Genomic DNA, 12,273 nt, shown 5'->3' on the forward strand with positions numbered 1-12,273 from the left:
CACTGTCATCAGGATGCTGCGCCGCATGCTTGCAGTTCCTGCACAAACCCCAATACCAGGCTAGGTGCTTCCGTGAGTCGCTAACCGCAAAGCAACAGAAGCGGAGAGAGTCATAATGCTGAGGCGGATAGGAATCACCGAAGCGCGCAAACAGCCCATTTGACCATCACTTAGGCCGACCCCTTGTTCTAGACGTGAGGAAGGACGTCTTCTGAGACCCTTGTAACGTGCGGGATCAGTAAGCTGGGCACCCCACCAAACTTCACCCAACGCTCTCCACAACCAGCACAATGCCGCGACAACAACGTTCTATACAGACTTCTCGTGAATGTAGAATAAGTCTTGCTATCGCGTCTTACCGTAACAATCTAAAACAATCTATCCGCGCTCTTGCAAAAGCGTATGATGTGCCGCAATCAACACTATATACTCGCGTTCATAGTACTTAACCACGACTAGAGCTACGGTCTGTTAACCGTAAGCTATCGCTTATTGAAGAGCAGTCTCTCGTATAGTGGATCCTAGACCTTGATCAACGTGGTTTTCCACCCTATATTATTGACGTACGACGGATGGCAGACGCGTTACTCGCCGCGCGTGGCCAAGATCCACCTTCTACACCCGTAGGCAAGAAATGGGTGTCGCGCTTTATCTAGAGCCAGCCAGAGCTTCAGACAAAGTGGAGTAGAAGGCTTAATAGCTAGCGCGCCCAGTACGAAGATCCTGCTATAATCATAGCGTGGTTTAAGCTAGTAGAGGAGACGCGCTAGACGTACGGCGTGCTAGACCAGGATATCTACAACTTTGACGAGACTGGGTTCGCGATGGGCGTCGCTAGCACGTCAAAAGTCGTGGCTAGCTCTGATAGAGTTGGTAGGGCAGTCGTCGTACAGCCAGGCAATCGTGAGTGGGTTACAGCGATCGAGTGCGTTAACGCGTCTGGCTGGTCTCTACCACCGTTCATGATACTGTCTGGCAAGGTCCACCAGAGTAGCTGGTATCGCAACCTCCCACTAGACTGGACTATCGCCGTCTCAGACAATGGATGGACGACTGATCAGCTTGGTGTAGAGTGGGTAAAGCACTTTAACCAGCGTACAGCGGCTCGTACAGCTAGAGTCTATCAGCTTCTTATTCTTAACGGCCATAGTAGCCACGCAACGCCAGAGTTCGACCAGTACTGTACAGAGAACAAGATTATCACTCTCTGTATGCCACCCCACACCTCTCACCTCCTCTAGCCACTAGACGTGAGCTGCTACTCTCCTCTTAAGCGCGCGTACGGACGCGAGGTTGAGGAGCTCGCCCGCCATGGGGTCTACCACGTTGACAAGATAGACTTCCTTGCGGCCTACACACGGATCCGGCAGACAGTTTTCACGCAGCAGAATATCCAGGCAGGCTTTCTAGCGACAGGCCTTGTCCCTCCTTATCCAGATCGCGTTCTATCGTCGCTCACAGTAGCTAGAACACCATCTCCACCACAGACAACTACAGATAATAACGCCACAGCGCAGGCAGCAACGCAGACAGAGACACCACATACAGTAGTAGAGCTTCAGCAGCAGGTACGCTATCTCCAAGAGCGACTACGCCGGCAGCCAGAGAGTCCAACGAGTATTGCAATACGCCAGCTCGCGAAAAGCGCTCAGCTTGCAATGCAATCAGCAACAATACTTGCAGAGGAGAATAAGAAGCTACGTGCAGAAGTCCAGCGTCAGCGACAAAAGCAAGATCAACAGCGTCAATATATTGCTTCTAGTGGGGTACTCCAGGTACAGCAGGCTCAGCAGCTTATTGCAGAGGCAGAAAAGGTGGTAATAGAGGCTAGCCAGAGCCATGGTGGTGAGCGACGTTAGCGCGCGCCGCCGACGTGTACGAAGTGCCATATTCAAGGACACACTCGCACTTCATGTAGAGCTGTATAATAAACTATATCTCTTATTTTTATCTATATCTATTGCGTTGTTGTGGCTCAATTGCGCAGAACCTCGCGTGAAGTTTGGTGGGGTGCCCAGCTTACTGATCTGCCCAGCTTACTGATCCCGCACGTTAGTGTCATCTACCCGTCTTTGTCATCTGCTAGATTTGGGGTTGTCCCTTAACATTCGCGACTGAACATTTCTCCACAGGCGCTTCCCACTAGCAATGCGCTTTCAGACCAGCCGTGCCATTCTTTGCATAACATACATCTCTTCGGCTTTTAGCAGCCGATTCATAGCCAAATCTTTGCAAACTAGCCCAGCGAGAAGCAAATATTACATCCCGAAAAGGATAAAGTACGCGACATGCGCAGAAGGAATGCCTACAAGGCAAAACAGGTGTCATCTTTATGCAAAAACCATGGTTCGTGCAAGCGATTTATGCCGACTGCTGATCATCTATTCTTACAGCTTCCTAAAGACCTCTACGACTTTGCGCGAAAAAGGTTTGAGGTGTTCAGATGCGTCGTCTCGTCGGCTGCTCATGTCTCTTTACTCCGCACGGATACGATGCTCACGCCGCATCAACAACATCCAAGGGGACAATGCCTGGTTTGGGGTGTCATCACCAGTATAAGTTCCAGGTGGCATATACTAATGGATGACGCGCTGTGCGGCACGGTCGATCGACGCGCTTCTCTGGTAAGCTATGCGCATCCTGCTTCCAGGCTGCAGGTTGCCTCCATCATCTGTAAGCGACATGGGCCTGGGCGAGAATTACGCATGGCTGTCATCTATCATCAAATAGCTGATGCATGCAGAGATGATTGCAGGCACAGGGCCAGCTATATGAGCGTGTTGTCATTCCTGGCGAAGCACGCAAGCTCATAATGCACCTTACCATGATCAAATCGGCTGCCCTGCTTGCTTTTAGCGCTCTGTGGGGTCGTAGTGAAGCCCAGTCTGGTGATGCATCTGCAGCGTCCATCATGGAGCAGTATTGCTTTCCCAAGTCAGGGGCTCCTTTTTCTACAAACAGTCTGCAGCCCTCTGTCACGATGATGTACGGCAGCATGACACTCACTACTGCTCCCCTGACCTTGACCATGTGCGCAATGGAATCACCTACAGGCATTCCTGGTGGATCTGCAAACTCGGTGACCATATCACGTCTCACAGACGCATCGCCTCTTCCGGACGAGACGGGCACTGGCACAGGTAGCGCTTCCGGATCCATTAGTTCTGCTCTCACCCTAAGCGTGAGCGTCTCTGGCTCTACTGTCACCACGGCGAGTGATGGAACGCAGGCTATGGGCTCCATACTAGAGACCAGCACTTCCGCCACCACCACAGTTTCAAATTCGGCTGTAGACAGCAGTGATGGCTCGCTTGTGAGCTCCCGACAGCCTACTGTGAGCCCAAGTGGAAATGGCATAATTAGCAACGATCAATCCGTCACAAGTCTTAGTGCAAGTGATGGTAGTCAACTCGTCAGCGGTGCTGCCTCTTCCGCTAGCATCGGAGGATCTGGTGCTCCTATTGCCACAGTCGCTACGAGTAATCCCCCTGAAGTGAGCAGCCTCGTAGAGCTCTCGCCCGGCGGCAACACACCCACTCCGACAGGTCTCGGAAGCCTACCTACTTTTCTAGCGAGTACACAGGCCTCTGCTTCTGCCGGACTCTACAGACCTACAGGATCACTGTTAGGAGTGGGCGCCAGCCAGCAGAATGGCACAATCAGCTTGCCTCCACTATCTATTGACGCGCTTAAACTGGCGCTTTTCCTGAAGAATCTGGGTGTTTGGACGTTCAATGAGAGTAGGATAGCGGAACTGAGTTCACTGACCGCGAGACAGGAACGAGAGGGCCTGGCCAGTCTAGTGGCAGACATTGCTGTGGTAAGTCACTTTGCCTATTCCTTTCGCTACAGGATCCCTGCTGACGTGTACACCCCAAACAGCAAGAACAGACGCAGTTGAAGACGCTACGAATGCTGCTTCTCCAGTCTGGAAACATAGACGTGCCATCCTGCCAATACGACTTGCCCAAAAACATAACTGAGCTCAGCTTCCTCATGGTTACACTAAAATCCATCAACCTCGGCGTATTCATGTCTATGGCTGAGGCAGCGGAGCGACCAGTCGCCATTTTGCTATCGAGTATTGCGAGTGTAGAAGCGAAGCATATAGCGCTCCTCAGTGACCACACACACCACAATGCGAGTGCACAGTCTTTCGATACGCCGGCGACTCCAGCCTGGGCCTACAACATCGCGCTGCAGTATTCCCAGCCAGGCTCTTGCAGCGTACAGCTGCCGCTACCTATATTGCCGAAGCTCACGATTAACAATCATACATTTGCTCATGTCCAGCCCGGTGCCAAAGTCAGTGTAGAGTGGGGTGCCGCTGCTGGGTATGCCCTTGATCAAGTAGGGAGGCGAGCATTCGTAGCTTGGGTAAATCAGGTCGCCCAGCCTATATTCACTCCACTGGACTTGTTGAACGAGGGGGTTGGTGATACTATGGTACCAGATAGCTTATCAGGCACCGCCTTTGCAGTCCTGACAGCGCAGGAAGGACTGACTAGCATTGCGGATCTGACAGCGGCTACACTGGCAGGTCCACTTGTGGTCAACTCCCAGCCTTAGGATCATATATGCGCTTTCGCCATTTCTAGCCCAATCGGGTGTACATGATGCTTGCGTTGTTGTTTATTAATATTCTAGTTAGGTAACTAGTGCTTTTCTGAAGAAACTACTAATTTGATAACTGATTGTCTGAAACTTTTCTTCTACATATGACCGTCACGCAGCACCCATAATTTTTCTTCCCATATGAAGCTGGAGGAATATCCGGTATTACAAAGATAGTAGGTGTTGTTGTCGTAACGCTGCCCAAAAAGGTGACTAACCAATTGGCTAAAAAGTTTAATGACTAACTTTAGTTAGTTAACTAACTCGTGAATTAAATATACATAATATTGACGTGAGAGCATAACATCCGCTAAATGTTATTGGACGTTGAAGAGCTGCTTCCTGTTCAATTGGAGGACGTATGAGTCATTCCACGAAATATTCCAGGAACTAGCATTGATGTGGCTAGAAACGTAATATGAATAAACAATTCTAAAGTTACACACATAGATCCGAAACCCCAAGATCTATAGGCTCAACTTGAAAGATGCATTTTTTGGAAAACCAGGTGCGGAAAATGGGGATGGAATTGAACGTATGTAAGTTATCTCTAAGTCTTGGTTGTTGCTACAGGAGGATACTGCTGATGAAATCAATTTGATGATATAGTTAGTTAGTCTTCACACTTACAGCGCAGCCAAAAGCTATGTCAGATGATTATTCATCTCACGATCCTGGGCAAACCTATTATCCAGTCTACTGGTTTTCAATTAGGGACAAAGACTTATAGAAGCTTTGTATCTACTAATCTTGCTACACACAAGCAGTGGCAAACCCTTCTAACTATCCCAAATTCCTTCACTCTCTCGTATCGCTATGAAGCATACAATCGTCCTCTGCTCTCTACTCATCGCGCTGTCCAACGCGCAGCTCACTACTCACTCGGGAAATGCACCAAAGAGATTGGAATTACCGCCTGAGTTGGAATCTCTTATCAAATCTGTAGAGTTGCAGGCCAGCTCTGTTGTCGACAGTCTCCAATCAGTTTACAGTGAAGCAGCTACTGCTGCTCCGACAGCCCTGTTGACAGGTATTAGTGGGTTGCTGCCAACCCATACACCCAATCCAGCGGCTGAAAGCAGTCAGCCTGTTTCTCAAAAAATACCCTACTTTAGCATGACAATTGGCTTGGTTATCGCCACCGCTGTGTGCTGTGCTCTTGGCTAGTCTACGACGTAGTATGAAATTCAGACTGCTCCTCTTGAGGTAGACTATAAGCACCTGCGAATGCATATTGTTTTTGTTGCAGCAAGCCAAGCCTCGCCTCTTTTGCGATTCGTCAATATTACTGGGCAACTTCAAGATAAGTAAATACAAATGACGGTACATAACTAGATTTTGTATTTCAAACATTCTGCAATAGTTTAGATCAACGAGCATCTCCACAGCGACGAATTCCTCCCAGCGCAAATGCGTCTCATGCTTTATTCCGACGTGATACAGGCCAATGTTAACTCTCTGGGTATTTTCTACAAAGAATTCCTCGCCTGAAGAGACAATGATGGCTCTTGGTGCAAGCCAAATAGCTGCCCAACTACGCCGCACACGATATTAAGGCAGCAAACCAGCGTCCAACTGTGCAAATCACATGAGAGATAGGTTTAGAAATACATGGTTATCGATACAGTAGTTGTCAGAAATAGTTCGATATTGTGGCACGTACATGATCGAGCTCAAGTAGATCAAGCGGCCGACCCACAATTAGAGAATTGAAAAGTAATCGCTAGTATGAAATTGAGTGAAGGTGTCTATCTACTCCGAACAAACATCCAAATATATAGCAACAGTCCAGTCACGTGTTACACCACAATATTCAAATCCAACCACAGTATTAGGGAGGGTCTCGTATAATGCCAGTAAATTTAGGTACGCGGTAGCGTAGAGAAGTGGCTGAAAGTAGTAAGTTGTACTATTTTAATGAAGAATTTCATGTTCCATAACTTAGCCTGCAACGAGAATGGGTGTTACATAACATACATTCTATTGTAACAGAAGTTCCTGTGCACCAGAACGGACCGACCAGTTCGTAACTCATCGGTCGGCCCAGCACGCAGGGATGAATGTTACGCCCAGGAGGCTTGCGTCTACAAACAGGCAAGGACTGTGGACCTAATAATGCGAGCTTGGCTGCGCCACGACTTGGCACCCAAAAAGGCTACCAGCGAGACACTACGAGGCTGACAAGGTATTTATATCACGAACAGTATTTACCCTCATCTATAAGTTTAAATGTATCCACTCCTTTCAACTAGTTATTAACGAAAATGCCTTCTTGGAAGCAAAAGCTTATGTCATCTATATTGGAAAAGCCCGCTTCCGGAACAGGTTCTAAGAATAATTCCTTAGGCTCAGCTCAACAACATCCGGTCTCAGATGATCACCTTCTCGCCTACCTCAGCGAACTTGATACGATTTTTGTGATCGACCCCAGCTCTATGCTCGAGACACAATCGGCTCTTCAAACTCTTCTAACTCTTCTACCAGACTTTATGCCACACAACGAGAATGGGTTTTGCACCTCTTTCCTCAAGCTACCATGCGAGCTTCATGAAAATATCAAGGACGAGAATAAGATCAAAGATATCTTTAAGACCGTTCGACCTGCCAGCATGACACACACCGGCCTGCAACCCGAAACTGGCCCGCAACTGAAGGAGATCTTGATAAATTATCTCGAAAAACATGAGAGAAATTGCAGCACAAAACCTATTGACATCATTGTTGTCACTGACGAAATGCCCGCTAAGGATGCTGACGACATAGTCAAAGAGATAACCAATCGGCGTCGTAAACTCAAGGCGCCCACAACACAAGTCGCCGTCCGATTCTTTCAGACTTACTTACCAGAATATTACTTCAAGCGATAATTTTGAGAAAAAGCCCGAATTTGAGCGAGCGAAGAGCGGTGGGAGTTTTAGCATTTATCACGGGGAACCAAACGCAAAGGTTATTCTCCATGTGATAATGGATGATATCAGCTGCAGAAGGGAAAACATAGAGTAATGTTAACGTTAATTATGAGATTTACAAGTTTGGAGAACCTTCTCTCCCCTCAGGGGGATATTATTGCTCAAGTAATTAACTAGGCCTGTTCTAATTATGTCTTAACGGTAGATAATGGACTGGGACCTTAACATACACAAAAATATAATTCTGTTTTCCATGAAACCAAGTAGCAATTCTATGATTAACTATAAAGTCTTGACTAATTAGATGCTTCAATATTGTCTTATTAATGAAAGTTGTAGTTCTTGATGAAGTCTTGACTAACTACTTAGCCTTGCAGGTTCATGAGGTACAACTCCGTCGTTTGCATCTACCTCAGTTGAACTGTACATAATAGCCCATAGTACGATGTTTCAGTGTCATTGGAGCATAAGTCTTCAATGGGTATAATACCGTGCACAGAAACTCGCTGCTGGCCATTATTAGTAGGTACGTGTCTGAACTTTTCATCATAATAGGAAACCACAGCATCGCATATTTGACGTGTAGTTTGCCCAACTCGAATTTCCGCATATTTTCCCTTATTTCCATCTACATTGAACGTCGGAAGTAGCAAAATGCTGTCTCGGGGCATCAGGGCTCGATTCAAAATCCCGCGACAGTGTTCTGCGTTGAGTTTTGCTTTCAGTGTTCTCATAGCTTTACCTGGCACCCCACTAGTAGGCTTGACCTCAAATTGGAGCTTTTCAAGGATACTATTTGCGTCCTTCGCAACTTTAAACTGATGCTGGTTATCCACTAGCGTATCTCGTTGTTTCCAGCATAGCGAGCAATATCTCGCTACACAATCTTGTGGAAGCACATAATGATTACCCTCGCACTTCAGATGGTTTTCGCTTGTTCTGTCTTTGATATACGAGTACAAATTTTTCAGCGAGATGTTTTCTCCAGTTGGGTAGCTCCCAGTCATCCCACAGATAGAGTGGGAAATCTGCGAACCTTGTGGAGAATTTCTGTTTTGAGCAAGCCCCTTTACCCTAAGAAGTGCGTTCTTTGGAGGACATCTGTTCTTAGTCCTGTCCGGAGGCATAGTTGCAGCTAAAAAACAACCTCAAATAGTAGCAAGTATGGCGAGATTGTTCTGCACTTCTAAAACTAAATTTAAGCAAAAAGGGAAGATTTATAAGACGTGCGTGAACGCTTACGCCATAAGCTCAACAACAAATATTCTTACGCTGAATTTTGTGATCTACATTTAGCTTTCAAAATGATAACGTTACCAGGAAGCTCGTGATCATATGATGCGCTCCCTTGAGTGTGATGTCTTTGTGATTGTGTCAACTGCAACAGTTCAAATTCAGCAAAAGAACTCTTCTTTTATGATTGTCATGGAAGAACTGGAGAAAGACTAGAGATAAGTGTAATGCAGTTGTTACGTACAGCCATTAGCGATTGCGGTTTCACCCCTACACGCAGCTGCGCAACGGTTTTGAACAGTCTCACTCTCTAAATGTGGCTTAGTGCTAGATGTCTGCTGAAGAATAGTCAATGTCATTAATCAGTCGTCGATCTAACAATGACTGATTCTGTGAAATGCTGCTTTCGGAGGTGAAGCCGCAATCGCTGACGACTGTATCACTGAATCACTTCATGGCATAGTGCGTCTTTCATTGCGATCGAAGAGACAAATATCTTCACATGACGAATGGACATTCTGGTTTGCGAGCACTTAGTGATCAAAGCATATCTAGTGAGTTTGAATTCATCGATGGCCTTGGTTACAGTGATCAGCGATTGCGGCTTCACCCTTCCACGCAGCTGCGTAATGATTTTGAACAGCCCCACCTTCCGTACATGCCATAGTGCGAGCAGTCAGCTGCAAATCAATCAACGTGATTGGCCAATCTTCAGTGTTATGACGACGAAACTCTTAAAAAGCTGCTTGTAGGGGTGAAGCCCCAATCGCTAATCACTGTACATAATTGAAGCCACTTGCTAAAGTAGTTAATGAAACCCTTGCATAAATCAAAATTTATTTCTCTAACTAATCAATCATCCAGTTAACTAAGTTAGTTAACTAGAATGTTTTCCATTTATATGATCATGATACGACTTGTGAGAAATATCAAGAGATCATATTTTGGTATCTACGGGGGAGAGCACCGTGTAGTAAAAGCACAAGAATTTATCAAGTCAAGTGTTGTGGGTGATTACGTATGCCAGGGACTTTGAGAGAGCGCCAAGCTAGAAAGAGCTGGTACCCAAATTCATTGCTCCTGTCAAGGTTGCGACCAGAGATTGCAGCTATTTAGCTGAGTAGAAACAGCGAGGCTGTAAACAGCCAGATACTTTGGTTAATAAATGCAGCGTGAAGGGTATTTGTGGGGGGTGAAAACTCCATAACCGTAGGCTGTTGCCTACATGCATGCTCAGTCTTCTTTGCATTAAAACAAACGAATTCAACCCTACTGCAAAACTTGGCTTTCTAAACATATCATTTGTTCACGTCATCGGCCCTAGAATCTACCAGACATAGAGCATATAGATTACGTAAAACGAAAGCAGAACTATTCCTGTAGGCCTGGAAACAAATTAGCTGGAACATAGCTAGGTCACTGGTAACGTACCAGTTGTCTGCATCGTTCTGCATAGCGTACACGGGGACAAGTACGGCGATGGCCAGTAGCCCGACTTGGTATCCGTACAGAAACTCAATGCTCTCCAGAGAAGCAGTAGCCCACCTGGTGAGAACGAAAGTGGGCAAGACGAAACAAATTAGCCGAAAGACTGAAATGACGGCACTATACAAGATCGAGTCGGAACACCAACCAGACCTACGCTGATTGCCATGCAGCTGCACTGCAACTACCCCAGCAGCACAAGTCGAGATTGGAAAAAAAACGTAGCCCACGTGCAACGATGATTGAAAACTAGCTATTCCATCAGGCGCCAGTGAGCTGAGCAACTGAACACAAGAGCCAAAGCTTGCACCACATGATACCAACAGTAGTGCGATCACCAGAACGGTATCCCAAAATTGGTGTTGACCATGATTTGACCCAGGCATTTCTGGATCTGCCCCGCAATCATACAGCCACTTTTGCCTTTCATGCCGAAGCTGAGACACTCCTGCGGCATCGGTCTTTTCGCTAACTCTTGATGCATAGTGGTCACGATTATTGCAGTCACTAAGCCTGAGCAGAGGATCCGCGGCCTGCACAATCCAAGAATTCAATGTACAAACGTGAATGATATGAACTGCAAAGACGAGCAGAAGTATTGCCGACGTGACGCAATACACTCTCAATATACGTTCGTCAGATACTGTGAGTAAACATAAGTGCCCAATTCGAGTGACATGTATAGTGAGTTCTTACCTCCTGGCCACGCGTTAGCAGAGCCAGCGCAAACTAATGTAGCCAAAACGGCGGGTAATAACCGAGCATGTATTGCTGCCATCATAAATGGGTATCTGGTTTCGTTGTTGTTTTGAACACCGTTGACGAAGCACACTCCAATAAGAACGAGATGATTCACGGCGATAGCGCCCACAAGAGATGCAGGCACGATCTTGCTCTGACCGGTCCAAGCCGCCACTAGTGCCAGAACACTATGTGCCCAATCGCTAGCTCTGTTAACATGGCTCTAGTCCACGGTGTTGGGACAAATTCACCCTAGGAGAAATTCTACAACGTTTGCACAGATAGAGTGCTTCCTTTGTAAGAGAATCAATACAAGTTGCAACAAGCTGAGCTTTTGCACAGCTGTTGTAGCCAGTACTGCGCAAATAGCAGACCAAAATCGGATAGAGAGACGTGCAGCTGAGGCAGATACCACACAGGAGAGCATGAAGGCGACAAATGCTACAAAACAAAGACACCAAAACAGCATACGTGTGAGTAAGCCACGGGATGGCTCAGGCCACACAAGCGGCAAAATCGCGCGCAAATTACCCAATGGTAGGCGATGGAAGATCATGGCCTTGATCAAAATGATTTTGCACGCTTCAAAGTGAATTCTGGAAGAGAGGATATGGCGGCTTATGGCACTGGGGCTGCCATCAGGATACTCAATCTATGTAATCTATGGTCATCAGCCTGAGGCCAAGCTGCTGACGGATTATAATATGCATTATGAAGTATTCTGGACACTCTGTCATGGTGTTGATTGCCGAGAACAATCTCGAACTAGTCCTTTATATGTATGTACCAAGGAGCAATACGATACCTAACTAGTTAAGTATCTCGATGCTTACACCGAGCATCATGTGTAATTACGTATGTAACTACACTCATGCAGTTGCTTTCTGTGAGCGGGCAAGCTCTTATCCCACGCTAAGCCTCTGTCGCTCAATGGTAGTCTTGCCCAAGTAGTATTAACTGGTTTTTGTCAGCGATGCATCCGCTTCGAAACTCTCATCCCAATCAATGCATTATGTTGATGTAGCTTAAGTCTTTTTGAATAAGGGTACGCTAAGCGGGTTCGTGTCCTACATACATTGGATGACAATTGGCGTCTGTGCGCAAAGCGGAAGCTGCGAGTGCATGAGAGCGTATCGCAACCTAAACCCGATCAAAAACTTGGGAGGTTCCTAAAACAAGGCTTTGGAGGCAATAGTAGACTTGAAGGCGCCAGTGAGTAGTAATCCCTATGAATTTGGCACATGTAACTATTTAATTAAATAAGCTTCATAGATTCTATGTAACTAACGTC

The 12,273-nt window shown here is 46.6% G+C and overlaps 5 protein-coding genes across 5 annotated transcripts; 3 read left to right on the top strand and 2 right to left on the bottom strand.

The window, feature by feature from the left end:
- Nucleotides 1–2,812: 2,812 nt before the first annotated feature.
- Nucleotides 2,813–4,698, top strand: PSV08DRAFT_208213 (uncharacterized protein; the record flags this gene model as incomplete). The annotated part of the gene is made up of 2 exons (XM_066092063.1): nt 2,813–3,820; nt 3,883–4,698. 2 exons carry the CDS (start codon nt 2,813–2,815, stop codon nt 4,567–4,569), a joined length of 1,695 nt encoding a protein of 564 aa, XP_065948263.1. The 3' UTR covers nt 4,570–4,698.
- Nucleotides 4,699–5,430: 732 nt separating this feature from the next.
- On the top strand, nt 5,431–5,781 carry PSV08DRAFT_186399 (uncharacterized protein; the record flags this gene model as incomplete). Its single annotated transcript, XM_014221588.1, has 1 exon — nt 5,431–5,781. One exon carries the CDS (start codon nt 5,431–5,433, stop codon nt 5,779–5,781), a length of 351 nt encoding a protein of 116 aa, XP_014077063.1.
- A 1,097-nt stretch (nt 5,782–6,878) lies between these two features.
- Nucleotides 6,879–7,481, top strand: PSV08DRAFT_186859 (uncharacterized protein; the record flags this gene model as incomplete). Its single annotated transcript, XM_014221587.1, has 1 exon — nt 6,879–7,481. One exon carries the CDS (start codon nt 6,879–6,881, stop codon nt 7,479–7,481), a length of 603 nt encoding a protein of 200 aa, XP_014077062.1.
- A 449-nt stretch (nt 7,482–7,930) lies between these two features.
- Nucleotides 7,931–8,650, bottom strand: PSV08DRAFT_250508 (uncharacterized protein; the record flags this gene model as incomplete). The annotated part of the gene is made up of 1 exon (XM_014221586.1): nt 7,931–8,650. The coding sequence occupies one exon, from the start codon at nt 8,648–8,650 to the stop codon at nt 7,931–7,933; it is 720 nt and encodes a 239-aa protein (XP_014077061.1).
- A 1,404-nt stretch (nt 8,651–10,054) lies between these two features.
- PSV08DRAFT_187173 (uncharacterized protein) lies at nt 10,055–11,451 on the bottom strand (the record flags this gene model as incomplete). The annotated part of the gene is made up of 3 exons (XM_014221585.1): nt 10,055–10,884; nt 10,938–11,191; nt 11,234–11,451. 3 exons carry the CDS (start codon nt 11,449–11,451, stop codon nt 10,055–10,057), a joined length of 1,302 nt encoding a protein of 433 aa, XP_014077060.1.
- Nucleotides 11,452–12,273: the final 822 nt, after the last annotated feature.

This window comes from Bipolaris maydis (genome assembly GCF_028858645.1).
Source record: "Bipolaris maydis strain C4 unplaced genomic scaffold PSV08scaffold_13, whole genome shotgun sequence".
NCBI lineage: Eukaryota > Fungi > Ascomycota > Dothideomycetes > Pleosporales > Pleosporaceae > Bipolaris > Bipolaris maydis.